This window comes from Suillus subalutaceus (assembly GCF_016647625.1).
Source record: "Suillus subalutaceus strain FC151 chromosome Unknown DFJ58scaffold_17, whole genome shotgun sequence".
NCBI lineage: Eukaryota > Fungi > Basidiomycota > Agaricomycetes > Boletales > Suillaceae > Suillus > Suillus subalutaceus.
This window is the reverse complement of record NW_024540266.1, coordinates 295040-321336: the sequence shown is the minus strand read 5'-3', so window position 1 is coordinate 321336 and position 26297 is coordinate 295040. Positions and strand designations below refer to the sequence as shown.

The window sequence follows — 26297 nt, the reverse complement described above, 5'->3', positions numbered from 1 at the left end:
GCCTTCTCACACTCACGTCAATAAGTTTAAGAACAAGAACGCAAACTTGAAGCCCCTGCATCTGTCTTTCTTCAACGCATATTTTCCTTGGTCAATATCATGGCCTCAATGACACGCACAAGGTCTGGTACGATCCCATCAATGGAGACCAGTGGTCACGAATTCAAAGATAACACTCTCATCGTCGGTGAGTCCCCCCTGTCCCCGCCACCGCTCGCGCCCAACTCAAATCTCTCCACATCTAGTCTTTGGTGCCTCCGGTGATCTTGCAAAGAAAAAGGTGGGCGATAAACTCTTTTATCATCGCTATGAACGATCCTGAGCACCCCGATAGACGTACCCAGCTTTGTTTGGTCTCTACCAGATGGGTTATCTCCCTAAAGATGTCCATATTGTCGGCTATGCACGCACAAAGATGGATCAAGAAGAATATCTCAAACGCACCACTAGTTATATCAAGAACCCTAACAACGATCCTGATGTCGCTGCCAAAATTGAAGAATTCAAGAAATTCTCTTCTTATGTTTCTGGCAACTACGATGACAGTGCCTCTTTCCAAAATTTGGCAAGACACATGGAGGCTATTGAGAAGAGCTACAAAAGTCGCGGTGTCAACCGCCTCTTTTACCTTGCTCTCCCGCCGTCCGTGTTCGTTCCTGTTTCAAAATATGTCAAAGAGTGCTGCTACTCGACGGACGGGGCCAATCGCATTATCGTCGAGAAACCTTTTGGCAAGGATCTTCAATCCTGCCGGGACCTCCTGTCGTCACTCAAGGAGTCATGGAAAGAGGAAGAGACCTACCGTATTGACCACTATCTCGGCAAGGAGATGGTCAAGAATTTGTTGGTCCTCCGTTTCGCCAATGTCGCTATGGGCGCTGCGTGGGACAAGCATTCGATCAGCAACGTCCAGATCAGTTTCAAGGAGCCCTTTGGCACAGAGGGTCGTGGTGGTTATTTCGACGAATTTGGCATTATCCGTGACATCTTGCAAAACCGTGAGTCTCTTGTGAGCTTGTGTGGGAAGGGGCTGCCACGCTGATGCATGTTCGCACTCAGATTTGTTGCAAGTCCTGAGTATCTTGACCATGGAACGACCTGTCTCGTTCTCGTCGGAGGACATTCGGGACGAGAAGGTTATTCATGCGCACTAGAAGTATTTGTCGTGTTCTCACGCTGGTACCCCTTGTCCTTCCCAGGTTAAAGTGCTTCGCGCTATCCCACCTATCAAGCGGGAGGACGTACTTCTAGGCCAGTATGTCGGAGCCAATGGGAAGCCGGGTTACTTGGATGACGACACTGTGCCGAAAGACTCTGTCTGCCCAACGTTCGCTGCTACCACACTCTGGATTAACAATGAGCGGTGGGAAGGCGTTCCGTTTATCTTGAAGGCGGGAAAGGGTATGCTCCATCTCGGATTACACTCATACAATAGCCCCTGACAAATCACGCACTTCAGCCTTGAACGAGGCAAAGGTCGAAATTCGCATGCAATTCAAGGATGTCACACAGGGAATTTTCAAGGATATTTCACGCAACGAACTCGTTATCCGCATTCAGCCGTCGGAGGCTGTTTACCTGAAGCTGAACACTAAGACGCCTGGATATGCGTTCCGCGCAATTCCGACTGAGATGGACCTTACATACAAGAGGCGATTCACGGATACAAAAATCCCGGAGGCATATGAGGCACTCATCCTGGATGCGATCAAGGGCGACCACTCGAACTTTGTCCGAGATGACGAACTGGATGTTGCATGGAAGGTAAGCATGCTGCTGCAAGCCGTAATCAAGGAGTACGATTGATCGCCAATGTGCCAGATTTTCACTCCCATTCTGCATTGGATAGATGGGAAAGAAGGACCACGCCCTAAGCCCTCACCCTACCCCTATGGCTCCCGGGGACCTAAGCAGCTTGATAGCTTCATTGAGAAGCTGGGCTACAAGCATAGTACAAAAGAAGACTAGTAAGCATACACGTGGCCCGATTCGGAAGGTATACGTTGCTAACTGGAATTGCACTACAGCAGCTGGCCCACGACAAACGTGTCAAGTTTGTGAATGGGGTTGTGTGATGTTAGAATCGTTTTCTCTTCTTGTTAACATGAGGTTCGGGTGCGGGTAGTGAGTGTGTATGAAAAGTGATATACTTTCATAAATTGACTAGCATGTGTCTGATGATTCTGGAAATCGGTAGCCATGATTGTATGACCCAAAGTATTGTTACATATATGCAGCAGTTGTGGCGGTTCCGGTCAAGACAGGAGGTGTGTGTAAAGGTCGTCATTGGAAGGGCCAGAATCGGCGATCTGTTGCAGTATGAGCTGATTAAAGCAAATAACGTTTAAATAGGGCGTGGAAAGTACAGTTGGGGGAACATCGCGAATCTCTTGATTGAATGCTTGAATCGAGTTTGGATCTCGCTCTGTTGCGTACTGAATCGTCCTATTCTCTTTCATACGAGGTAAGAAACTGCCTTTTGTCTCGCCGCGGAGAGCAGCAGGAACCACTGAGCAAATCTATACGATTCCTCGACTCCTCGTCGTCTTTCATTCATCCTTATAATATTCGCTGATGAACTCTGGCACTCGTAAGTATATATTTATTCCTCTCATCTTGTGTGCTCATATAATTGTCGGATAGCCCTTCTTCACTGCTCCTCGCCACTGCAGCCCCAGTAACACATCCTTGGAAAGTTATGGACCAGAGTCCTTCTCCAAGTGTCATTCTGCCTCTTCTGCATTGTCCTCTTTGCTCCCCATCTCGTCTTCTAACAGACCCAACCACTCTACGATGCGGTCATACCGTCTGTTCATCACATATGACCTCAGATTTATGCCCAATCCCTACTTGTTCGTCTACTCCAGCGAATTTCACGCCAACTATTCCACCTAGTTCTCGAGTCGCGTTCTTCCCAGCGACCACCGAGGACCATACAAGCTCTCCTGAACAAACTGAACGAAGAATTGACGTCAGAGTGAGAAAGTTGGTGGAATTAGTAATGAAGGTCGTGGAGGATGAGGGCGAGCAACCTGACCACCTTGTGGAGACCTATTCTGACTCTGGAGACGATTCCGACGACGAACAGCATGAACCGGTTACTTTTCCATCGTCCTCGTCATCAGCTGGCCGTCCCGTGACACCCGTCTCTGGCCCGTCGAGTTCCATCGATTCATCCTCCTCTGCATCGACGTCTTCTCGACCACGGAAGCGACGTCGACGTCATATGTCCAATTCATGTTTGCCGGATCTTCATCCTTCTGACCCTGGGACTATATCACTAACCGAATTTGACAAGAACCTTACTACGGAGCTGACATGCGAGATCTGTTTTATGCTGTTTTACCAGCCTGTCACAACGCCTTGTCAACATGTACGTATATACAACTTCTGTTCCGTATGAAGACCCTGACGACGACTGCCAGACTTTTTGCTCTAAATGCTTACAGAGGTCCCTAGATCATAGCATGCTATGTCCGCTATGTCGCGTGGAATTACCTGGCTTCGCTTACTTTCATGAACACTCGCATAACAAAGTTGTTCTTGCTCTTCGTCAGTAAATTATGTGTAGCTCTTGCATTCATCTAATTCCTTGTCAATGTGCAGTGCTCAAAGCTTACCCTGAGTCCTATCACACAAGGGGACAAGCAATTGCGACAGAAGAGCGCGACGCGCGTTTAGACACGCCCATTTTCGTTTGCCAATTATCGTTTCCGGGAATGCCAACACTGCTGCACTTCTTCGAACCACGCTACCGGCTTATGCTCAGGCGTTGTCTCGAGGCTCCGACACCAACTCTTGGCATGATAATGCCACCACGTGCAGCGCCTGTTGCCGGTCTCGGCGTTGATGCGGGTGCAGATTTTGGTACCATGCTTGAGATCCGCAGTGTGCAGATGCTGCCAGACGGGCGGAGCATGGTGGAAACTCGGGGCACGCATCGGTTCAGGATACTCGAACGCGGATCTCTAGATGGGTATATGATCGGAAGAGTGGAACGGATCGACGATTATGAAGACCTTTTTGATGACTGGGAGTCTGAGATCGAGGAGAACGCTGATTCCTCGTTATCCGCATCGTCATCGTCTGCTTCTAGTACCTCGGGTCATGCACCATCATCTCCGCGCCTTTTTTCGCGCATAATGTCGAACGCGTCTTTACCTCCATCATCACCCACCAGTCCTCCTCTGAGCACCGCCGCGCTCCTTCAAACGTGCCACACGTTTCTCGAGCAACTCCGCGCAGGCACTGCGCCGTGGGTAGTTCAGCGTCTAAACCACACATACGGACCGCAGCCGCCTGACGAGAACCCCGATGCGTTCTCCTTCTGGATGGGTATGGTACTCCCGATAGATGAGCATGAAAAGGCCAAATTGCTACCCATTAAAAGCGCGCGACTCCGTCTGCGGATGGTCGTGGGCTGGATCGAACAGTTGAATAGTAACTGGTGGGTGCTGCACATTGTTTTACCCCTATCCCACTCTTGACTGTGACTCGATGGTTAGGTGGTTTTCGAGTGGATGCATTGTCATATAGCCCTGTTCATTCACACCATATTTCCTTATTACAGCATGGAATTAGCCTGATCTCGATGGAGATGAAAGAAAAAAAGGAGTTTGTTTAACATGTATCACGTACTCTGCCCACGTACAGTATCATCCGCACTGATTTATTTTGATACCACCTGCTGGAATGTATCCTACCCATGCGCTCTATTTATCCCCATTTTCTCTTTGACTCTTCACATGGTTACTTCTGCATCAGTTACTGGGTTGGACTAGCTGTTGGAGTACTTGAACTTGTACTATATATTTGACGGTGCGTCAATAATCATGACCCCGACTGCCTTACTTTTGGGAAGGTTGCAGTGAAAACCCTTGGCTTACCTCCACACATAAAGTAATCGTGCGCGCGCGTAAGCAGCGTGTATATATTGAAGGAGTGGTTACGAAACACCTCCTTGACTCAGAAGCTAAGCTAAGCGCGGAAGTAATTCTGTTACACCGGAGTCACACCCTTATTAGCCAAAGCGTGACACTCTTCCGAACTGCTGATTCCACTGCGCCCTCGGACGTCAGTGCTCAGTGCGAGCCATGGCTAACTCAACCCTAGGCCCACCACGGCTACTTATGCCAACCGTGCGCCCGCCCGCACCTCCGCGCATACCACAATCTCCTCCAAGCCCACCAACACGAAGGCAAGCCTCGTCAAAATTAATCCGTTCGCGCTCCGGTTCGGCAACTGCCATCATGACAGGCGCGGCATTCAATGCGGGGACAGGGGTGAGCGGGGATTTTGTTGGGGAGCGATGGATTGGGAGGAAATCTCGTCTTGAAATTGCCGAGAATCGTGTGGAGCTCCAGGGTTACCAGATGTATGCGGTTGAGAAGTGGTTTGTGACTTGTCTTTGTGTAGAATTCGGCCTGTGTTGACTGACGCATAGGATAGTTGAGCGTGTACGCCCTGTTACGGTGCTCATTGTGTATACGGGAGACCCTTCCCATAAGGTACGTTCCTGTAATGCGAGCCTGGACTTCTGAGAGCATATGTTCTTTCCACTTGTTATGGCTCCAGATTACTGTCACCGTGCTTAAGCCTGCTAGCTATTTGACACACCAGGAGGGAGAGTTAGAACTTAAGCTCTCTGTACAACACCTTCGCAAAGATGGAGCCCGACCAAAACAGGTACCTTGGCGCTTGGGCGGTATACTCACTTAGTGCTAATGTATACCCCTTAGACGCCCCTGGGCATTCTGATGGTCACCTCTTTGGCTAACTTTCGGTCTGATTATACAATCGTGCAGATTCCCGATGGCGACTTTCTAGCAGTGCAGGAGCGTTTATACTGCAACATCAATCTGCTGAGAATGGGATGCAGTGGCCGAAGTGCTGTTACACTCGAAGAACCTAGGTAAGGTTTAGGCGCTCGATCTACATGTTCGCTCATCATTTCACAGCGAGACGACGAAGGACCGGTTTAAATCATTGTATTTCATTCCTGACACGCCGTCTGCGGCACATCCATTTCTCTCTAAATCTCCTCCGAATTCGCGTGCCCAGACTCGCACTTTCTCGCATTCTCCAAGTCCCCTTATCCTTCCTGACACATTGAACAGCTCTTCTTCGCATGTCCAGTCATTGTACACTGGCGCCTCTCCGCAGCATAGCACGTCCAATATTAATGCACAGCAATCGCAGCGTCACCCGCACTTCGCAGCCACTGTTCTAGAGTTGGTGAAACTGATACAAGCTGCATTGTCTGTGTGTGGAATGTTCCCACTGACTACCCTACCTATGTTCGATGGCCTTCTTTGTGATGTCACCATAGATGGTTTGCACAAATGGATGGTGGAGGTAGGAGAGAGCTTTCCAGGTATCGAGGTTCGTGAAATTACTCTTCATTATTGAGACCCTGGCCAAATTAAGCATTTTCAGGCAACCGAACGTATTGCTGACCCGTCTGCAGTTGCCGCACTGCTTTCATTTGTGCTCTCGGCGCGAAATAAACTTGCGTCCCTTGCACGAGCAGTGCCGAAGGATCCATTCCTACATCCACACGTGTTAATTGCTTGCATTAGTGCATGTGCACAGGCTCAGCTCTTGGGCATCAGCTCGCATCCCAATAATGGGACACATTCGTCGCCAACGCTTTCGCACACGGAGACACGTCTCCTGGTCACGGCGTCGGGCAACTCCTCACCTGGACTGACATCGTCGCCGGCAGTCTCCTTGTACTTGCCATCGCCTTCCGTTGGTGCAAGTTGCTCAGTTCCCCAACCAGCGCTCCCAACTTACTTGAATCTTCACTTGTACAATGCGCTGACCTCCGCGCACGAGGCAAGGCTTAAGCATTCTGACTCACGGCGTGTGCAACGCATCATTTTATCAACTCTTGACCCTACTTCTGAGCCGAACTCATCTGATGATGAGCGGCGCGGGTTGAGCGGACGTGTCAGGGGCTTTGTGGGGCGCGGTGGCGTGGCTGGTGCGGATGGTATATTGGCACCCGTGGTAGACCTGGGCACGTTCGTCAGAGCTGTCATAGGGCGTGATAAACAGCATGAGAAAGTTGGGTCCAGGGCTGGGAAAAAACAAATTGGCAAGAGAGCGTGTTAGGAAGGACGAGAAACCCGACGAAGTGGATGAAAAGGAACGGGTAGCCGGTAGCGTGCGTGCCCTTTGGACCGGTAGAGTGGAGGTAGCGGTTCATTTGCGGGCGCGTGCAGTGGAACCCACGCAAACACTCCACAGAACCCAAGAGAAGGTACGAGAAAAAGATAAGGACAAGGAACGACTTACGTCAAGTGATGTGGATGATTCGGGGATCGTAAAGAGTGCGGGCGAAGACGATATTGATCTTACCTTCGGAGGTGCTTGGTCTGGAAAGGTTCAGAAGAAATTGGAGTTCTGGGCTGGGTGGGTAGCTTCTTGGATTCTTCCGCTCCGGGCTGACATCTTCATTATAGTATTAATCGGTCCAAGAGATCGATAGATCTATCATCTCCATTGAGATCTACAGGGCGCTCATCGTTGATAGCAGTGCCGTTGTCTGCACAATCGTCTTTATCGGGCCACGTGTATGCCGATACAAGCGTTTTGACCGTACCATCCGTGGTGTTATCCCCGTGAGTACCATTCCTTGTCTGGAAAGATTCACATTCAATTATAAGAGGTAGGAATAGCGGGGATGACGAAGACCTCCCGAGCAGCGGCCAGGTATCACCCATCTGTATGCACACAAATGACTTATTTGGCTAGACTGTGATCTGATGCATCAATCCTAGCGATCTCAAAGACACACAACCCGTTCATACTTTATACTTCTGATGCATCCATCATCGCACAAAGATCCACTTCCAACCTTAACAAGGATGATCCAGAGTACAATCGCCGTGTGAAGTCCTTCCTTGCTCGACATCCCAGACGGCCTAGAGACGAGAGTCGCGTGTCTAGCTGGTCGGGTGTGGGAAGTGCAGAAGAAAAGAGAAAGCCTGTCGATAAATCTACTGAAAGAGAGAGTGAGGCGGAGAGTAAGAGGAAAATGTTGAGGCCTGATATCCAGAGGTAAGCGGATGGAACCCACTAAAGATATTATGTGCTAATACTTGTGACAGACGGCATAGTTTTCACAACCTGGATGCCTTCCGAAACCTTCGTATCCTTCCTTTCAAATGGATGCGAATCGATGTAGACCTTTGCGGCCACATATTAGTCATGCATCGGCGAGAAGAGCATTTGAAATGCATGCTTGCTTGCCTCGAGGTGAGCGTTTGTGTTCACGAGTTCCTCGGATACCCGCTCATTACGACATGGACCGGTCTAGCACGTATCTTCAAACCTGGCAGCGACTAACGCGGCTCTCCTGAAGGATGATAGAGATCATCGTGAATTCCTATCTAATCTGTCGAGCCAACTCGAAGTCCTACAACGCGTGGAGGACGCAAGGGTCGCAGCACACGGTAATCGTCAACAAGTCGCAGCTTTAGACTATGAGGCGGGGCAGTTCAGACGGCAAGACCTCTGGAATGCAGCAATCGCGCCTCGAGCAAAAGTGCTCGAGCTTAGGGGTAAGGTTTTTGGATCGGACACCGTTAGCTCAAGAAAGCGACGGCGGAGGCAGTGGATGATTGGCGGTCAGGAGCGAGAAGTGGATGTATGGGGACGGACGGAGAGCGAGGCGGAGGAGGAACGTCGTGCAGGTGCCGGGTTGGGAGATTTGCGGGTGCTTAGTGATGAGACGGATGATGAGATGAGCGAGGCGGGAGAGGAGGATGAACACAATGACGCTTTGATGCAGCCAATGTGGTTGCTCAAGTTCCTTACCAGATGGACCGCAAGGTTGGGATTCTTGGCGGGTCAAAGTGGGGTGCAGGCATCACCATCTCAGTCTCATGCGCAGTCCCGCGACAGCAGTGCCCCTGCTACGGATTCTCGGACCAACAGTGCTTCCGTTTCACCGTCAATACCTTCATGACATTTTACTTCGGTGCTATTTACCGCATGGATTACTACTTGGTCAAGGATATATGAAATAATATTTTTATGTACACTAGCCCTTGCTACATATGATCTTAATGGAATATTTATGATTTCCTCACCACCTTGCCTTGCGAACGTTTCAAGGCACGTTTCCGATCACGCTCAATGATCTGATGCGGAAGTGGTGAGCGAGGAAGTAGAACCCGATATGCAAAGACAAACCTTTTTCTGTTCTGCAGCACTCAGGCGTGAGACGCGTTCTAGCTCTGCTTTCCGCCTTGCGGCCTTCTTATCCTCGGCCTCTTCCTGCTTCTTTTCCTTGACAGCCTCTTCCCGAATTTCCTTGTCTATGTCCTCCCGGACCTTTTTCATCTTAGAACGGGTTTCTGGCCGCAAATTCATCTTCGTTAAACCATCAATAAATGTAAACATAGCCGAGACTAAAGGAATGGTCTCGGCAGCTTTGTCTGCGGGGGGAACAACCAGACACAAGATGACGTGTTTCTCGCGTTCGGCAGGTGTAAGAGGGACAGCAGGACGTTCACGCGGCTGATCCGTCACGGAAATGGATTTGAAGTATTTGAGATTAATGGGATCCGAAAGGAGCTTGGTCAGTGATAACGTGGGAGTAGCCTTGAACAAGTTGTCAGTCACATCTGCCCACTCAGTCATGACGGAGAGCGAGGCTGGAAGTGAGGCATGATCGGCGGTACGGGTGAACGTCTGTAGCGTGTAAGTTTAATATAAATTGAGTGTAGGGTATGAGGCTAACCAAATCCCAACGTTTGTCCTTAATACTCGCGAATTCATCCTTTGCGATGACTGCCCATACGTAATCTGGGATGCTAGCAGCTATTTCCGCGTCGAGTTTGAAGTCCAGGATGAGTTCATCGTATGGATTGTACCTGAGGTCATACAATTGCCAGCCGAAATGATAGATAAGTTGTAGTGGATCTTGACGCGGGCGAAGTGAGAATACAGTGTGCAGGGATGCGATAGCATGTCGACCGGTAGAGAAGTTGAAAAAGTCCGTGTACCCATCTGCAATGAGCCCTGAGGCAGATGTAGGTGAAGAGAATTGGTTTTGAAGGAGTGTGAGGTGAGCATTATACCTGAAAGTGCGTTAAAGATGACCTAGATTAAAATTTAAGACGTAGACGTACCAAGAATTGGCTCTTTTGGAGTTGATATATTTGCCGTAGATGGCTATGGCTACATACGCCAACAATCCAACTAAAAGATACGCCTGGTTTTGGAAGACTGCGTCATGCAGTGAGCACGAGTACGTTAGAAAAGAGCCGACTCCAAGCACATACGTCCTGGACGAAAAACTAAAAATTTCCATTTAACTTCCCAACCATCATAGTCTGTTGGTTGTACAAAAGGTGGGGGTGTCATGACACTCAGAACTTTGACGAGAAGACTTGCCATGGCTTGCTACTTAGCTGCAGCCTGCAGTATTGTCCTCGGAGTGAACTTAGAGAATACCTGGGAACTTTCGGAAAGAAGTTCCGTTCGGTAATTTCCGGAGGACATTCGATATGACATCAAGAATTAGCTCCAGATCGCAGCAGACAAGGTAGAAGAGGCAAGAAAATCGTGAGTGCCATCATCCCCTCCCTCTTTCTTTCAGACACTGACAATGGATCCGTCAATGCTTGTAACAAGATCATTATTCAATCAATTCCAGGTCGAAATGGAGGTAAGTTCAAAATAATAATCCGTAATTCGGTGTTTCTAAACACGAGAACAGCCGAGACAAAGCCAGCCAACCGATTATGGCCGTTTTGTGATCCATATTGTAAAGCGTATGACACAACAGTCGAGCGCTATCGACCAAGCCATGTTACGTCGGGCGATCGGGCTCGCATCGTCATACCTTGTGACTGATACAAGCACCAATTCCGAGCATGGCATCCAGACGTGGTCTACTGGGTTCCATCGCCTTGTCGATATTATGGTGGTGCTACATTCAAGAGGGGAGCTGGAACTTGAGACAGTCAACGAGGCGTCGAAAGCGTGTTCTGAATGCTGGAGTGTGGCCGGAACTTGGCGGGGAATGGAGGATTGTCGTCAGGGTGTGAAGGAGGTTGCTGCCAAGCTTAAGAAATTACTTGATGAGCCTCACAGAAGAACGTATAAAGGATCCAAAGTGTATACCCCGAACAGTAGTTAGTACTCCACAGTATTAGTGACAATATAGGAGAAATAGCCCCTAGAGTGGCAGTGCCAGCCTAATGTGGCCGACTTTACATATCGAGGCTTGACCAGCTGTCACTGGAGCCCCCAACTGCGGGCATCCACCATTCCTTGTCATGACCACATCACCTCCTCAGGCCCATTCCTCGACTTCAAAGCATCGGCCACGTCGACCAACCCGCCAGATACCTCCGGTTCCAAAGCCAACTGATCATGATCCGCAAGATCCTGTTCCTTCCGACTCGGAGGAGCACTATTTGGCTCTGACACCTCTCCGTGCTCACTACTTGAAGAAATCACTAATACAACTTCAATTCCACAAAGAATTAGATTGTATAACAAATGCACCTGATGATGGCGGCTCCACCCTTGCATACCTCGGGGCCCCGTTTACACCACCCCCAACCGGTGCTCAGCCCCTTGACTTACCCTTCTTGAAGTATATTTTCCGCCAATTTGTTCTAACATTCCCATTCCTCGCAGCTGCAGATCAAAGTTTCTATTCGAATAAACTACAAGTATTTGTTGCTTCCGCTCTTGCGAAGAACATATCCCCCACCTCATTACTTGAGGATGAAAACGACCCCAAGGCTACTCGCCTCAAATTACTTGACAAATTGGAGCGGAACGTTGCCCTACTTTTCAGCGCTGGTACAAAGCTAGTAGAAAAAGAAGAGGTCGTCCGGCTCAACCAACATGACCTCGACCGGCTCGAGCAATTGGCTAAGAAGCGGCAGGCACGGTTAGCCAAACATCGCGACGTATTCGAAGTAAACATTATATGTGTGAGGACTGTCACAGACAGGGGTCGGGTCCGCAGTCGGGTTCACGAGGTTTGCTGGCATATATCGATCATCAATCGTCGATGTCCTCATCGCCTTGTATAGGAATTCATCATCAGGACTCGGCTATCAGAAAACAAGGAGGTTTGCGTGGCCCGAAGGTATGGTGACTTCAAAACGCTTGCAGATGAGGTACGACTTTGTGCGCCTCAATCCTTGACACAGCCCATTACATTTCCTGTGTAGTTGCGCAAATTTCATCCTGAAGAGGTGGTACCTTCCCCGCCCGTCAAAGATCGTACGATCGTCAATATTCCCCGCTCGACTTCTCCTCCAGATGTCTCCATAGTGTCACGGATGCAGCGCACGACCCTCTCCGATTACGGTGCCACGTCCTCGGATGGTTCATCTGAGTCGCTCCCGCACTCTCTATCTTCTCAGCAGTTTGTGAATGGAAGATCTCCACCGCGGCTGTCCCGGGAAAAAAACAGGCTGACTCTTAGAGCTTATTTGCACTCTCTCATGAACACTGGGACAATCGGGAGTTCTCCCGTACTCAAATCTTTCTTACTCAGCGGACCTACTAGTTTGAGTCCTGAAGAGGTAGAAGATGCTCGGATAAGAGAAGATGCAGATAGAATCCGTGAAAATGGGAGGAAACGGTTTGCGCACGAAATTGCTGCGCGTGTTGATAAGTTAAGAGATGCAGTGAAGAGCGTCAAGGGCGATATTATGGGAAAAGGTCTGTCAACTCCAGGAGTTATTCATCACCAATCTCACATATTCATAGATGGACTTAGTCATATTTTCGCCATAATTAAGGTGACTCCCGACATAAATCAATTACCTCCTGATTATCAGGCTGTGGCGGAATGGGGCAGAATAACGTGCGTATACGTTCCTTCCCATGACCAGAGAATTAATTGTTTGGTAGGCTAGCCTCGACGATCTTCCAAATGTTTGTCGCGTCTGACACTGCGTCAGAAACATTTGCGAGCATGAAGCGTTTACATGGATTAATGCCTTACTTTTTGCTAAAGACAGCACTCAAGATAAGCAGTCCAGTTGCCATGATACGCAGTAAGGTGCACATACCCTCTCAGGACTCATGTATTGATGAAGGCTAGGCGTGGTGGACATTTTTCTGGCGACTCCCTTCGGTGGAAGAAGTCTCCTTCAACGGTAATCCAATTTTAACTGGTGAATCAGCCTGTTAATGCTTTGCCAGAATGTTCTCTAGCTCCCTTACGGAAGAGGTCACAATCATCGAAGAAGATATCGAAGCTGTAAAAGCCAAAGTTGATGACCCGGTCATGTGTGAGAAGCTCCGCCTCTTTGTCAACGCCCCACGCGAGATCCAGGACACGTATCGAACGAACGCAAAGCAGGGGAAAATTTCCGTACTTTCTGTCGTTCTGCGCTCTGGAGAAGAACCCAGGTTGAATCGTGACCAATTACGCCGAGTGCATCGGGCGCATCTTGCACATGCGGCGTATCTGAGGGAGCGGGAAAACCTCGCGGACTCAGACGATGATGATGGGCCAACCGATGAGGAGGCATGGCTGTTTGAGGATCTAAAGGTGCTCGCGCAGCTTTACTCCCGATTGAGAGACTTGGAACAGTTGATTGCACTGATATTTGAGGTCAGCTCGCTTGATAAATTGTCAGTATCTCCGCTGACGCACTCTCAGGGTGTTACCGCCGAGTTGCTCAAGGATATCATCTCCATTTTCTATGCGCCATTAGCCCAAGTATACCGGGCTGCCAATATTGGAAATTCTGTATCAGATCTGCAGAATTTCATCACCGATTTAATTAGGGTCGTCGAGGCTACGGAAGACAGTAAGCTCTTCGTACCGATTCTTAACGAAGAAAGTCTGACCATCGAGCGATTAGTGAGCGAAGAGGATCCCCAGGCCACCGTGCAAACCTTTATCGATCTCGTCGGCCGGCACGAGCAAGCATTTTACTCTTTCGTGCACAAGGTACATGCAAACGGGAAGGGCTTGTTTGAAAGCCTGATGCAGTGGATTGAAATATTCCTTACTGTCGTCCGGGAAGGTCTAGGATCACCGGTATCGCTTGAATGGTTACTGCCTCACGGCGGGCAAGAGCGCACGGATATGATGAACGAAATAGACGAGCTCGCTCGCTACCATTACAAGCTGAAGATCGCACACGAAGAAAAAGTGCGCAGGCGGTTCACACGGGCTCAAGGACATGATGATGCGGATGCTGAAGATGAAGCCACGCAGGCACTGGTGCGCGGCGTGGCAGGGGAAATTAATTTCGGGGAACTGGTACAAAGTGATGCTCTCGATCTTGCCGCGGAGGAAACGGATGACGAAAGCGATGAGTCTTCCAGTGAGTACGAAACGGACAGTTCGGGGAGCTATGAAGATGCCGAAAGCGAGGAGAGCGAGGAGAAAGGGTCAACTCCAACTCGGTCCCGAGTTCAAACAGCTAGGCCATCTCCGCATATATCGTCCCCACAACGCCCGCTGACACCTCCACCTATTATACATCAACCTCCCCCTTCTATCCGCCAGCGATCCATCTCATTACGGAGTACGAAATCTGCTAATTTCCCCCATCAGACGAACTGGAAAGATGTCCCTCCGGTCCCACCATTACCGCCATCACTTTATCGTGCGGACAAACCGTTACCCCCCACCTCCCCCCGCCACAACTACACGTTCCGCGGAAAACCTTGAGCGCGCATCAGATCACCCACCGCGCAAATCGAAGGGATCCACTAACACGCTCAAGCCTCCTGAATTGGTTTACATTCCACGGCTGTTGCCGTTATTTGTGGAAGTGGTGAGCTTCTATTAAACTTGACTTCATACTTGTTACTCACTGCTTCCTTGTAGATGCGACCGAACCTACGTGTAAAGGATACATGATAAGGTCGATTCGGATTAGCAAGCTGTTGTATTTCCACAGCGATCGATATTCTACTATGTTTTTGACAGATCTCTCATCTACCATGGGATCTGGTATTCATTACCCAAATTGCTCAGTTTGTGGATATGTTTGTGCTGGCCAGTGACCACGCCTTGGTAGCCAAACTGGCACGTGCTTTCCTGGATGTTGATCATATTTAACTTTCAAATTCTAACATGATGGTTAACGTTCAACGGCTGATCCCACGGAAGCAATTCGCGTGCATGTGCGTACTCCACCTGAGCTCCACATGCACTCCATCGCTCACTATCAGTATGCACTTGGCAGTCTATTGTTTCCGCGCGTCGTGCGCTTATCTCCATGTCTGTCAGTACTCCACCTTTTCCAATGCGTGTCTCCACTCTTTGATTTTTCTCCTAATTATACTCCTGTTCTTTACCACCAAGGCTTCCGCCTGCTCCTCATTGTTGGTATCCAAAACGCTACTCCTCGTGCTTCGGAGCCACGTAATATACAGACATCTCTTACTGTAATTCACGGTAAACGTCCGAAGGTGAACGGATCGCTTGTATAAATTTAAGCACCAGGTCACTACATGTTCAGAATCACCTTGGACAAGGAATGGCGATTTCAGATCAAGACAGAGGGCACGAAGTATCTCCATACCTTCACAAGTCAGCGAACTCCTGATCGAATTCTTTCTGCGAGACAGCCCCCTTCCGCAGTTTTTTGGCTAATCGTTCTTCTCGTGCCAGTTCGTCCCAATCGTCCTCTCCGCCGCTCTCTTCTAGCTTGGCTCTGCCTGTTTGGAGGGCACCTTTTGAGTCGCCACTGACAACATTCTGGCTTTTAAGCCATTGCCTTTTCCTCGCTTTTTGTGTCCGACGCTTGTCTTTGTCTTCCTTATCATCAGCTTGCTGACTCCATGCAGCATTGCGCTTGCGCTTGGCAGCTCGAGTCTCGGAGTCGTGCTTTACTACAGCTTTCTTCGAATCTTCTTCAATTCGCTTGGCTTCCTGTGCCTTGTCCGCATAACAGTATGAATCCCACTTCATTCATCAGCGCAATCAGCATGTGCGATATCTGAGAATTATTGAACATACGTCGAGTTCTGCGCCTTCCCATTGTGATTTATCACGATCTTTTAGTTCGGGCATTCGTGGCAGACGCAGCAGACCGAAGCTTTTGGCAACGCCTATTAAGTCTAGGTCTTTGATTCGGAAGATGTAGGAGGCCTCATGCTTCGAGTATGCACGAACGAAGGAGACAAACGCCTTCACAGCCTGTTAAACTGTGAGAATGGCCACACATATCAGGTTTAGAAATGGCAGCTACCTTGTCATGCAGCGCGCGGTCTGTCATGACAGTTTGTCTGATTTGGGAAATGAAGGTATTAACAACATCATCCTCTGTCGAGGAGTAATCCGTTTCCGGCGCTTTGCTTCCATCTGCTAGTATGTAAGGATGCTGCCTGATTGGAATTTTTCGAACAGATAAGAAATCTATTGACACCGCCGTCAGATCGAAGTCGCAATATGAGTGCGTATGAAAACAGACCAATATACTCAATTTCTCTTCCTACTAGAAGTGCGTATGCCTTCCCACTCCTTCCGGCTCTAGCTGTCCGACCGCAACGATGGGAAAAGGCTTTTGAGTCAGATGGAGGGTCGAATTGAATGACAACATCAACATGAGGAATATCGAGTCCTCGGGCAGCGACGTCCGTAGCAAGAAGCACTGAAGGGGAAGAGGACGACAACAGAGTCGAAGAAAAGGCCGAGAGAGCACGAGTGCGGGCCGCGGGAGGGAGGTGTCCATGGAGGGAATGGAGTTGGACATTTGATGGTAACAGCGTTGATAAAATCTAAATCTCATTTGGAATTCAGGAGCAAAACATCGATGTAAGAACGCTCACGCGATAAAAATAATCAACGCATGCGCAAGTCGCGAAGTACACAATGAAGTGTGGTGCGTGATGAGATGACGACTCCTGCTTGATTATACGTGTCAGTTGAACCAACTTTTCGGATGGGAGACAGCTAATGTATAAGTTTTGAAGTCTGAGGAGAGAGGAATAGGTAAGAAGTGTTACGTAGCACATACACCTTACCCTGCAGGTATCCGCCTTTCCTCGATGACTTGAGTTTCTTGTAAGGTTCCCGACTTCGTTCCCTTTGTTCTCTTTGATTGAACTTTGACAACGATGCGAGCAGGATTTCGTAAGCCAACGCGAACCAATTCAGAAAGAGCATCAGCGTCTGTCATCGTCGCACTGAAAAGACCAGTTCTCCTCTGTTTCGGAATATGAGTAATAATGCGAGTTAGAGCAGCTTGAAAGCCTAGGTCCAGTAAACTTTGAACGTCTTCAGAAAACAAGTTCCTGCAAACGGGAGAGGCTCACCGGTCTGCCTCATCCAACACCAACACTTCCAACTCCTTGACGCTAACAACAGTTTTCCCTTTTCCTATAAGAAATTCTTCCATGCGTCCAGGTGTCCCGATGATGATATCAGCACCAGTAGAGAGAAACCGCTGTATATCCTGAGCTGGGGAAGATTTATCTGATGAAACAAGTAGAAGGGGTGGAGGAAATCCTGCTCCTGAGCATTCAGTGTCTGCTAGGGGTGGCGGTGATCCTTCTCCATGTTCAGACTCCTTCGATGTGCTATTATCTGGTTGGGCATTCAGGAAGAGAGAAAATACGGAATGAATCTGAGTTGCAAGCTCTCTTTCGAAGGAGGACCAGGATTAGACAATGAGCAACTTAAGAGTTCCTCACAAACTCACCTCGTAGGACTGATGACCAGTGCACCAACCTCGTTTCTTCTGAGTCTAGCATCCCTTCTGATAAGACGCTCGAGGATAGGGATGACAAACGCTAGTGTCTTGCCAGAACCTGTTACAGCCTCGACTACCACGTCCTTATGCTGCATAAACAGCGGTATTGTAGAAGCTTGAACGGGCGTCATTTGGGTATGCCCCAATGATTGTATAACATCCAGACTAGAAAACTTTGGTCTCACTACATGAATGCTTCAAGTTTAAATGACGGTGGACTCACACCCATGGTGTTAATGGTGTTGGAAGCGACGACCACAAGCCAGCAAATGCAGCAGATTGTGACATGCTTGGGCAAGACGTTCGGAAGTGCACCAGTGCTAGTGATCTTTGACCCAATGGCTGTAAACCCGCCTAGCTCATTCAATAACTACCGTGACAGTCGCTGATAACTTGTTGTGATATCGCCAAACAACTGCTAAAAACTTTGGTCATCAATTGATCACAAGACTCTGAATCCGAAATTGTCAATCCCTCCCCTCACCATATCGACGGAGAACGACGGTAATATGAGAAATGGACCAACAATACCGCAACAGCTAGGCTAATTTACACCACAAAGTCAAGAACCGTAGCAGTATCCAAGTCCGTTCTAACGACAACTAATGTTAGAAGTAAACAACCTCTAGGCATTCACGTTTAATGTAGAAACGCGATTCACTCGGTACGCCTATAAAATCAACGTTGTAGTATGCCCCATGATCCATCTTGAATATTTCTTCCTGAGGCTGAATGACCTTGAGCCCGACGAGGGCGTTAGGGTCCAGTGTACAGGTAGTGGCACCAGCATTCTGTGAATTTCTTGTCAAGATGAGACCGACCAACCTGCGCTAGACTCTATCGTGGCGAAGCGAATAATTGACAATCTCGAGCGACTCTCGGGGCGCGGAAGCCTCAGCTGCACTCGGAATTCGGTGATATCAAGCTCGCTGGTTGGATATGACACAGCCGGCAGTCAAATACGATGCGTTTGAATCATAGTACCCATTTTCCAACGCCGTTCTCGAACGTGAATGGAGAGGGAGTAACACCAGGGGCACTCGCTGTGCAAGCCGAAGCTAATCATAGTCATTTCCAAATGGATTCTATGTTCAGTGGGTAACTCAAAGTCTGGATGGCCTAGAAAGCTCTATGGCGACCGAAGAACCGCACGAGAACTGTGATGTGATGCAGCATGGCCTTTATAGTTGAAGATACTGATGGGGAACCGGTCCTCATGATGGCCTCCGTGAGTCTGGAGAATGCACGTACTCTTCCTTCTCCTTATGCGACTTGCATGCTGACATCGAAAATTTCCATCAGGGAATAGGCCACGTCTTCGACCTTTGTTGTGCGCCCGGCTGACCACGACGTCCGAGTCCGTTCATCCACCCCCTTGTACGCATTAGGATAAATTTCGTATAAGTCTTCATGGGGAATGCCAGTGGCTCGCTCCAGAATCTCCAGATCGACTCCGGACATTGCCCGAACTTCTTACACCCAGAAGGATCAGATTCTTCAACAAGCACTGTATGCCCCTGACGGGTGATCAAGCGACAAGAGTCAAAGCCTCTCTTCATCCATTCATTACCCATCATAAGATCTGAGGTCCCGCTTTATGCCAGATGAACGATGCAAATGGTCGAGTTTCTGTATCACCGAAACATAGAGCGGATCGAATCACCGATATCAGTATGGCTGCTCTTGTCGATGCAGCAGGTATCCGACCACACGAATTCCACATTGTATTCTTTGGCTTTGTCACAAAACTTCCTCAGCTTCTCATATCCCAGAGCTGCTACCGTGTCATTTTTCATCTCTTCATAGGTGGTTCTCCTTCATTCAGTCATCGGTGAGACAGAACGGCATATTTGACTGTTTGGGAGGGATCATAGATTTGCCAGGGATAACGTACCACCCTATCTAGAGGGACAAAGCCCTGCGAGCGCTTCTTCACGTCATAACGCCCAACGAGCTTCATGTCCGATAGATGTATAAGACGGATCGGGGTGTCGTTCATGATATTGGTCAAATCTTTCGAGATTCGGTGGTGGTGGCCGACTCATGACAGGACTACACCACAAATTGGTGCGACAAGATGACGTAGAAAATCTCAAGGTGGGATTTCAGTTTCATTTGCAGCTAAATCCTTACTTACCTCGTACGAATCGTAGGTTGTTTTTGAACATGCTATGACCCCGATACGGTCTGTGAATGGTCAACTAAAATTATCGCAATTTGCAATGTATTTGAAAATTCGAAACACTGCCTCGAGCGCCGATACAAGAATACGTTCCGCAGTATGAATGCGATACACCGGGATTCTATAGACATGTCAAAACCATGCTTGGGCGGCTTGACCATCATCGTTAGTGTCAAGGAACTTTCAATGGAATCCCGAACTTCAGCTTACCTGATGAAATGCATGTTGAATGACCCGCTGACATGCGCCCAATCATATACTCCGGAACTTCCCAGCTAACAGGGTGTACATAGAGTTTAGATAGACGGTTGGCATGCTTCATAGATGCATGAATGTCCGCACGGAGGTGGCTATGTGAATAATTCAATGAGGCAGGACATCGTCGATACCCAAAATGTCGGGTCATCATTCTTTCTGAATTCAATATATAGTAGCCGGACAAGGTGATACATGCACACCGATATCGAAATTACAGCGAGTCCGCCGTAAAGTTGTACATATGTACAAACCTTGCATATATACATCATACGACCATTGGCGAATAGTCCAACATCAAACAGCGTGCGATGAGATCGTGAATCGTTTGAAGGTATATCTGTCAAACCATGAGTAACCGACAACAAGATAAAGCTGAATAGACATCATACCCAAGGAACGCAAGGTCCTTTTGAGCATCGGCGGCCTCCACTACAGGGCCTTCAGCTGGTGCCTGGTCAATCTCGTCCGTAGGGAAGTACGACGTATCCGTGATCGAGCGAAGATGTGGCACAAAAGGGGCATCAATCAGGCGTATAGTGTCCCACTCCACACCATAGAAGAAGGGGTGATTCTTGATCTGTTCAATATTCAACCGCCGATCTTGAGATGTGATGAGTCTGCCGAAGATGTAAGTACAACTATTCAGCAGTTATGTTTTGGGCTTCATACCGCCGAATCAGATCTTCGGCTTCTCGACTCAGATGGACATCATCCGGGAACACTAGGTGGTATTGCCATTGCATGATCTTTTGATAGGTATCGTGCGTATTTTCGGAGCAGAAGGGGGGATATCCAACGAGGCATTCGAACATAATCGCACCCAACGACCACCAATCACACTCATTGCCATAACCCTTCTGCTGAAAGATTTCGGGGGCAATGTAATCAGGAGTCCCAACAGTCGAATATGCCTTATTACGCCACCAAATCAGTGTTTGCTGTGGACATAGCATAGCACTGTCCTTACCAGTTTCCGACGGTTGGCTTTCCATGTGGCGATTTCGCCTTTGCTTGACATAGTCAAGTGTATGGCATTGACCATGACACTGTTACGGGCGGCGGCAGCCGGTGACTGCACGCCGTTGGAAGAGTCCAAAAGCCGCTGGTAATAACTTGAATCGTGCTGCTTGTGAAAACCAGTCGACAGTCCAAAATCAGACAACTTTATATGGCCATCCTTGTCAATTAGGATGTTGTCAGGCTTGATATCCCTGCGAGAACGTATAAGACCAGTAAAGTGAAGAAAGGCTATGCTGACCTGTGGATGAAGCCAAGCTTATGGACAGTGTCGATGGCAAGTACACATTCTGCAATGTAGAATCGAGTGACGTCCTCGGAGAATGTATCATATTTAATGAGCATGGTCATGAGGTCCCCACCAGGGAGGAACTCCATGATAAGATACAGCGTCTGTGGGTCCTGGAAGGAATAAAACAGCTGAACCACCCAAGCGGAATTGGACTCGGCCAGAACATCGCGCTCAGCACGGACGTGGGCCAACTACGAAGAAAGTTCCAGTCGCCTGCATCTGTCACAGCGAAGAAGAAACACGTACCTGGTCCTTTTTCAACATCTCCTCCTTCTTCAATGTCTTCATGGCATAAATTTTACCGGTATCAGTCTTTTGGACTAGCCTGACCTGCACGCAATGACACCGTATAGAGTATGCTGACTGAGTCGACAAGACCACCCACCTCACCGAAAGCACCCTTCCCGATCACCTTGACTGTTCTGAAGTCATCCAAACCTAACCGCGTCCGCCGAAGTCGAAGGTAAGTAGACTCCTTCTTTCCCAGTTGTTGCAGTTGGCGATGTTTCCTGTCCTCGGACGTCATGACAGCGGTCTGCAGCTTCCTCTCAAGCTCAACGCGCCTGCGAACCCATCAGAGCCTTCTTCTAAGTCGACAGGCACTTCTCAGCGTACCTGGTGTTCCGCTCGATGGCTGCCTCTACAGCAACCTTGTAGAAATGCTCCAGTTTGAGCTGTGCGGCTTTTGCACGGTGAACAGCATCGTCCGAGAAACCAGCAGCACTACGCTCAAAAGTAACATAGTCGGCTGGTTTACCTGAGCCTGACGAACTTGAAGTCGTCGACTGACTGCTCGAGCGTTGCATGACAGTGAGGGCTCACCGCGTCACCTATCTCCAATTAATGGCCGAGGTCGAGTATGTTGATCGGCTACTTAGCTATGTAAATGTGACAATAAAATATTCTAGGTTCTGATGGTAACTTTTGAGTTGTGATTTCATATGTAGGTACTAGTATAATACTAGTGATAAGTCAAGGGACTCCATACTATTTGGGCTACATCTGGAGAACGCATGTACACGAAGTAAGATATCATAATTGGGGGTAATAAGAGTAGGACGCCTGAGACCTCGTAGTACAGTTGAGTGAATAGCAACAAGATGATACGGTAGTAGATCACGGGTATTTGTCTTTAAGATTGACTTCTGAGGCCCATCGAACATGACCCGTTTGGTTTGACTTAGATTGAGCATGCCGAGGGAGTGACTGTTGAGAAGCCGAATAAGGATGTACGTAAGGTGAGTGGAATTGCAAAGCAGGAGATCCTGGGTTGCTTGCAGGCGTAAGTGATTCGTAAGATGCAGAAGGTCGAGGAGGCGTTGAAAATCTGTTCTTGGCCCCACTTTTACATCATATGCATCAGGTAGGTTTCGGACTCGACTAAAGGTTGGTAACTCACATGTAGGACGGGCGCGGACCTGAATTGACAGCTGACGCTGGATGTAAATAGGATGATACCGCTGACCTGTATACGCCATCAATCAGATGACTAGCATAAAAATGGCAACTGTATCACATACGAGTAGAGTGAAGCAGCATTAACTGCTGTCGAGTCAGATGCGTGCTCCCAAGGATCATACATGGAGCTAGATGAGGTTGCATAGGCAACTGATGGGTTAAAATTTAGTCGGGCATTTGAGCTTTTTCCTGGGGGCGTTGGCGTTAAATGCTTCGAGCTAGAGGGCTCGGGATAATAGCCATGAGAAATGCGTCGATAAGAAGTCTCTACGGGTGGTTCAGCGGGGGAATATGATGAAGAGGGACGGTGCTGTCCACGACGGATTGGGGGTGGATTAAAGGAAGTACGGTTGGGTGGTGGTTGTGATGCAGAGCCACTGGCATGATACATCGAGCAATCGTACGGAGGTCCTTCAAGGGAAGGACCTACAGCTGTGAAAGGTGGAGGAGGCGAGAGAAGCTCTTGATAGTACTCTGGTTCCTCTTTGAGAGGACTAATTGGGTGGATGGCAACTGGCTTGCTGCGGGAATATTGGGCGTCTGCTGGGCTTGGAGGAAGGGGGCGAGCTCCCCGAGGTGTACGCTTTTGTATGTGAAGCGGTTGTACTGGGGTCTGGAACAAACTTAAAGGCTGTTTCTGCTTCTGCTCCTCTGATTCTTTAGAATCTTTACTATCGTCCTCGTCGCGCTCTTCCTCGACATTATGAATAGGGATCTTTGATAAGAGCAGTTCTTGGAGTTTCTTTTCAACAATCTTCCGGTCATGGCCCTGCTGGGAGAGCTCGTATGAAGGCGGGGGTGGGTTACAGGAATCACTGCTCATTATGAACCAGGTTTGGTGCTCTAAAGAGGGACGGCAAGGACATCGAACAAAGTCGAAGATGAGTGTTTCGTTAAGAGAAGAGATAAACGCCCAGGTCCAACGGAGAGTCTAGTGTTGCCAACATGTATACACAGCAATTGCTGCTTGCTACTAGCCCTGACATATGTCAAGTTATTATTACATACTCATCATGAGTCATCTCACGATGACGTGCGAACTCTCGGAGGCACTACTCAAAGTAGAGGGATATCGTGTACGCATGTCACAGGTACAACTTGAACTGTGAGCAGGCAGCACGAGGCAACAGGAGGATCTCCGGAGAATTCGCAAGATGTGATCGACTCGGATGAAGCCCATATTGTTTGCTGCCTCATGAACAACATTCGGTGACTACGCACTGGATGTCGTGAGGCAGTGGTGATTGCGAAGTCTATCCACTTCACAAGGAACTAGTTCATGAACTACAAGCCCTCACTGAAAAATACCCTGCACTATGTACTCCTACTGTAAAAGTTACTAGATGAGCTTATGCGGATAATATCTGGGTAGAATAAATCTCACCAGCTGCGTTATTTGATGCCACAGGAAGTTGAAATGACAACGGTAATACATACTTATAGGCGAAGTTCACGTGCATGGCAGTGGGACTCCTATAGCTCAATACCCTCAAGGTTCGTGCCCTTGGCCTAGCGTCACATGTTGATACCTGCTGACTGAAAAAGAAACTCACCAGCTTGGGCAAGCGTAAATAAACATCCGTTCCTTCATTAAATCAACACGCGGCCCGAATACAACGGATAAACCTTACTCACCCCAACCATCCAGGGAAACCAACTCCAGGGTACCTCCGAAATACCTATAAAGGTGCCCAGTTGACGTTATAAAGGCACTAGCCAAGAACCACGTACGTTGTAAATATGTTGCTCATAGGCAGTCCCAGCCCAATTTTGGGATGTGGCGCAATGCCAGCCTCACGTTCAGGATCTTTATTGTTTGAATTCACATTCGACTGTTCAGTCCGCCATGGGCGTATTTGCTCTGCAACAGTCGCTTTGACGCCTCTTGAGCTTGCGGAGCGTAGTGCGCCCAGCCGTGTGTCATCCATGCGTGTTGCATTGCGGATGTGAGAGAAAGAGAAGAGGTCGGAGGGTGACTTTATCCGAGCTGATGACAGACCACCACCTATAGATATTCACTTTAAATTCGCCTGTAGGCGAGAAAAGGGGTGCCAACCTTGATCGGATATTCTCACCCCAACGTCGTTCTCGCCAACAACGATGGTAGCGCGTATAGGAGGAAGGCTAGATGAACTCCGATGATTCAGTCCAGTAGCCGTCATTGCCTAGAACGCGGTGAGCCAACCACCCATTTAGATGTGATCCGAGAACCTGCACGTTTTTGAGAAGTTCAAATATAATGTACCTGGATAATGAGGCGTGAGTGAGATTAAACACGATGCGAGTGAAAAGATTTTACTCGAGGTGTTCGCGTATGTAGGAGAACTTAGTGTCGACATGACCGTCAACAATCACTTCCGGCCATCCACGATTTGGCACGCTCTCCCCAATTTCATCTTCTATATCGTGCGGCCTGCCACGCAAGAGCGCGACGCACTTGTCGATGGAATGTCTAAGGTTGAGCGCCGTGTAAATAATGCCGACATGTGGGTCATCAGGGAGATTGAGGCTGTTAGTTGCGAGCGACTTCGAGAGCGCAAGGTGATGTTCGGCGAGAACACGCCTTGAGATTCGGGATACGAGCATGCGTCTCATGAATGCATCTAGGCAATCTGGTGGAAGGTGCGGAGATGAAAGGGAGAGTCCCAGCGACAGACTTGGTATGACGGGTGCACTGGGATATCAGTAGTTAGAACCAGGAGCACAATGGATCAAAATAGTGTATTACTGCTCGTCCAGAATACTCTCGAGGAACTCACAAAACGCCTGATTCTCTTCCAAGGTGGTGACCTGGGGGTAGCGTCGAAACCTTATAAACAAGTCAGAAAAAGTACGTTCTGCGCAATCAAGTTACTGACTTCTCAAATGCGGACCAATACAACTGTAAAGTTGCCCGAGGTCAAGAACAAGCTATGAAGTAGTGTTACTGGAGCAAACCTCATAGACTTGAGCTACGCCCTCCTGAGTTACCACTACATACGGAAGGGCTTGCAAATCCCTCAGCCTGTGCGCGATGCGGACAGGCAGCTCGGTGCGGACATAATTAGCGCTCTGTAACAAATGAGATTGAACATTGGCGTTAACATTATGCCCCCTCAAGCGCTCACCTTTATCAGTTTCTCCTCGTTCATAGACCGCCCAAAGAACACCTATCACATCATGAGTATGTTAAGAAATGGGTTTACAAAAGTAGTTTCACGAGCTGTCGGAGGCTCAGCCTGTTTGCTTCCTTTGAAGCATAGAGCTCTAGCTGGCGATTTTGATAAAAGTGGAGCGCGGTTGACTGGGGCTGGACCTGACTGGAGGAGTGCCTTTGTAAGTTTCGGGCGCAAGCGCTTGCATGCCAACTATTTCGAAACCGCCATGACATGGTCGAATGGAAGAA

The 26297-nt window shown here is 48.7% G+C and overlaps 12 protein-coding genes across 12 annotated transcripts; 6 read left to right on the top strand and 6 right to left on the bottom strand.

Annotated features, from left to right (window-relative positions):
• Positions 1-99: 99 nt before the first annotated feature.
• On the top strand, positions 100-2497 carry DFJ58DRAFT_862569 (glucose-6-phosphate 1-dehydrogenase; the record flags this gene model as incomplete). The annotated part of the gene is made up of 8 exons (XM_041394074.1): positions 100-187; positions 246-280; positions 335-998; positions 1060-1136; positions 1200-1401; positions 1460-1764; positions 1822-1967; positions 2028-2497. 8 exons carry the CDS (start codon positions 100-102, stop codon positions 2059-2061), a joined length of 1551 nt encoding a protein of 516 aa, XP_041247801.1. The 3' UTR covers positions 2062-2497.
• DFJ58DRAFT_142424 (PUA-like domain-containing protein) lies at positions 2498-4621 on the top strand. The gene is made up of 5 exons (XM_041378855.1): positions 2498-2590; positions 2644-3373; positions 3426-3552; positions 3607-4447; positions 4506-4621. Exons 2-5 carry the CDS (start codon positions 2699-2701, stop codon positions 4534-4536), a joined length of 1674 nt encoding a protein of 557 aa, XP_041247800.1. The 5' UTR covers positions 2498-2590; positions 2644-2698; the 3' UTR covers positions 4537-4621.
• A 472-nt stretch (positions 4622-5093) lies between these two features.
• Positions 5094-8974, top strand: DFJ58DRAFT_654599 (uncharacterized protein; the record flags this gene model as incomplete). The annotated part of the gene is made up of 12 exons (XM_041381804.1): positions 5094-5392; positions 5444-5507; positions 5575-5685; positions 5739-5911; positions 5958-6381; positions 6436-7073; positions 7117-7416; positions 7467-7625; positions 7677-7729; positions 7785-8064; positions 8115-8262; positions 8324-8974. The coding sequence occupies 12 exons, from the start codon at positions 5094-5096 to the stop codon at positions 8972-8974; spliced, it is 3300 nt and encodes a 1099-aa protein (XP_041247799.1).
• A 109-nt stretch (positions 8975-9083) lies between these two features.
• DFJ58DRAFT_654629 (DUF1682-domain-containing protein) lies at positions 9084-10410 on the bottom strand (the record flags this gene model as incomplete). The annotated part of the gene is made up of 5 exons (XM_041381807.1): positions 9084-9149; positions 9202-9702; positions 9752-10091; positions 10143-10239; positions 10296-10410. The coding sequence occupies 5 exons, from the start codon at positions 10408-10410 to the stop codon at positions 9084-9086; spliced, it is 1119 nt and encodes a 372-aa protein (XP_041247798.1).
• Positions 10411-10563: 153 nt separating this feature from the next.
• On the top strand, positions 10564-11255 carry DFJ58DRAFT_679481 (uncharacterized protein). Its single transcript, XM_041383181.1, has 3 exons — positions 10564-10578; positions 10648-10681; positions 10733-11255. The coding sequence occupies exons 2-3, from the start codon at positions 10676-10678 to the stop codon at positions 11153-11155; spliced, it is 429 nt and encodes a 142-aa protein (XP_041247797.1). The 5' UTR covers positions 10564-10578; positions 10648-10675; the 3' UTR covers positions 11156-11255.
• A 39-nt stretch (positions 11256-11294) lies between these two features.
• DFJ58DRAFT_714558 (uncharacterized protein) lies at positions 11295-14866 on the top strand (the record flags this gene model as incomplete). The annotated part of the gene is made up of 12 exons (XM_041384037.1): positions 11295-11372; positions 11427-12011; positions 12066-12152; positions 12207-12702; positions 12751-12847; positions 12895-13040; positions 13088-13142; positions 13189-13603; positions 13652-13802; positions 13857-14609; positions 14686-14780; positions 14834-14866. The coding sequence occupies 12 exons, from the start codon at positions 11295-11297 to the stop codon at positions 14864-14866; spliced, it is 2991 nt and encodes a 996-aa protein (XP_041247796.1).
• Positions 14867-14905: 39 nt separating this feature from the next.
• DFJ58DRAFT_142084 (uncharacterized protein) lies at positions 14906-15511 on the top strand. The gene is made up of 2 exons (XM_041378853.1): positions 14906-15132; positions 15195-15511. The coding sequence occupies exons 1-2, from the start codon at positions 15083-15085 to the stop codon at positions 15439-15441; spliced, it is 297 nt and encodes a 98-aa protein (XP_041247795.1). The 5' UTR covers positions 14906-15082; the 3' UTR covers positions 15442-15511.
• On the bottom strand, positions 15440-18172 carry DFJ58DRAFT_142330 (DEAD-domain-containing protein). Its single transcript, XM_041378854.1, has 10 exons — positions 17929-18172; positions 17655-17870; positions 17269-17595; positions 16978-17220; positions 16783-16927; positions 16425-16731; positions 16203-16369; positions 15971-16150; positions 15534-15916; positions 15440-15476 (listed from the first exon to the last, which is right to left on the bottom strand). The coding sequence occupies exons 1-9, from the start codon at positions 17991-17993 to the stop codon at positions 15536-15538; spliced, it is 2031 nt and encodes a 676-aa protein (XP_041247794.1). The 5' UTR covers positions 17994-18172; the 3' UTR covers positions 15440-15476; positions 15534-15535.
• Positions 18173-18856: 684 nt separating this feature from the next.
• On the bottom strand, positions 18857-19733 carry DFJ58DRAFT_769854 (uncharacterized protein). The gene is made up of 2 exons (XM_041389045.1): positions 19008-19733; positions 18857-18948 (listed from the first exon to the last, which is right to left on the bottom strand). Exon 1 carries the CDS (start codon positions 19499-19501, stop codon positions 19340-19342), a length of 162 nt encoding a protein of 53 aa, XP_041247793.1. The 5' UTR covers positions 19502-19733; the 3' UTR covers positions 18857-18948; positions 19008-19339.
• Positions 19734-20272: 539 nt separating this feature from the next.
• Positions 20273-22375, bottom strand: DFJ58DRAFT_769851 (kinase-like domain-containing protein). Its single transcript, XM_041389044.1, has 8 exons — positions 22070-22375; positions 21840-22017; positions 21701-21784; positions 21404-21645; positions 21113-21356; positions 20815-21056; positions 20535-20762; positions 20273-20482 (listed from the first exon to the last, which is right to left on the bottom strand). The coding sequence occupies exons 1-8, from the start codon at positions 22258-22260 to the stop codon at positions 20440-20442; spliced, it is 1452 nt and encodes a 483-aa protein (XP_041247792.1). The 5' UTR covers positions 22261-22375; the 3' UTR covers positions 20273-20439.
• Positions 22357-23853, bottom strand: DFJ58DRAFT_769850 (uncharacterized protein). Its single transcript, XM_041389043.1, has 3 exons — positions 22975-23853; positions 22854-22919; positions 22357-22796 (listed from the first exon to the last, which is right to left on the bottom strand). The coding sequence occupies exons 1-3, from the start codon at positions 23733-23735 to the stop codon at positions 22571-22573; spliced, it is 1053 nt and encodes a 350-aa protein (XP_041247791.1). The 5' UTR covers positions 23736-23853; the 3' UTR covers positions 22357-22570.
• A 532-nt stretch (positions 23854-24385) lies between these two features.
• Positions 24386-26282, bottom strand: DFJ58DRAFT_654809 (alpha-ketoacid dehydrogenase kinase; the record flags this gene model as incomplete). The annotated part of the gene is made up of 12 exons (XM_041381819.1): positions 24386-24415; positions 24466-24497; positions 24548-24591; positions 24644-24917; positions 24969-25077; positions 25130-25157; positions 25212-25586; positions 25641-25721; positions 25771-25793; positions 25850-25963; positions 26020-26061; positions 26112-26282. 12 exons carry the CDS (start codon positions 26280-26282, stop codon positions 24386-24388), a joined length of 1323 nt encoding a protein of 440 aa, XP_041247790.1.
• Positions 26283-26297: the final 15 nt, after the last annotated feature.

Excerpts from the sequence above, each read along its gene's own strand:
- DFJ58DRAFT_769854 (XM_041389045.1), bottom strand. The coding sequence starts at position 19,501 with ATGAAAAATGACACGGTAGCAGCTCTGGGATATGAGAAGCTGAGGAAG.
- DFJ58DRAFT_769851 (XM_041389044.1), bottom strand. The coding sequence starts at position 22,260 with ATGCAACGCTCGAGCAGTCAGTCGACGACTTCAAGTTCGTCAGGCTCA. Across the intron at positions 21,057-21,112 it reads AAGCCAACCGTCGGAAACTG|GCATATTCGACTGTTGGGAC; the intron begins GTAAGGACAGTG and ends TGGCGTAATAAG. Across the intron at positions 20,483-20,534 it reads AAGGACCTTGCGTTCCTTGG|ATATACCTTCAAACGATTCA; the intron begins GTATGATGTCTA and ends ATGGTTTGACAG.
- DFJ58DRAFT_769850 (XM_041389043.1), bottom strand. The coding sequence starts at position 23,735 with ATGAGCAGTGATTCCTGTAACCCACCCCCGCCTTCATACGAGCTCTCC. Across the intron at positions 22,920-22,974 it reads AATGCTGCTTCACTCTACTC|GTCAGCGGTATCATCCTATT; the intron begins GTATGTGATACA and ends TGGCGTATACAG. Across the intron at positions 22,797-22,853 it reads GGTCCGCGCCCGTCCTACAT|TGGGGCCAAGAACAGATTTT; the intron begins GTGAGTTACCAA and ends ATGATGTAAAAG.
- DFJ58DRAFT_142330 (XM_041378854.1), bottom strand. The coding sequence starts at position 17,993 with ATGTCACAATCTGCTGCATTTGCTGGCTTGTGGTCGTCGCTTCCAACA. Across the intron at positions 17,871-17,928 it reads ACACCATTAACACCATGGGT|TCTGGATGTTATACAATCAT; the intron begins GTGAGTCCACCG and ends AAAGTTTTCTAG. Across the intron at positions 17,221-17,268 it reads GTGTTGGATGAGGCAGACCG|TTTACTGGACCTAGGCTTTC; the intron begins GTGAGCCTCTCC and ends AGACGTTCAAAG.
- DFJ58DRAFT_142424 (XM_041378855.1), top strand. The coding sequence starts at position 2,699 with ATGGACCAGAGTCCTTCTCCAAGTGTCATTCTGCCTCTTCTGCATTGT. Across the intron at positions 3,374-3,425 it reads TCACAACGCCTTGTCAACAT|ACTTTTTGCTCTAAATGCTT; the intron begins GTACGTATATAC and ends GACGACTGCCAG. Across the intron at positions 3,553-3,606 it reads CAAAGTTGTTCTTGCTCTTC|TGCTCAAAGCTTACCCTGAG; the intron begins GTCAGTAAATTA and ends GTCAATGTGCAG.
- DFJ58DRAFT_142084 (XM_041378853.1), top strand. The coding sequence starts at position 15,083 with ATGATGGTTAACGTTCAACGGCTGATCCCACGGAAGCAATTCGCGTGC. Across the intron at positions 15,133-15,194 it reads CGGAAGCAATTCGCGTGCAT|TCTATTGTTTCCGCGCGTCG; the intron begins GTGCGTACTCCA and ends TGCACTTGGCAG.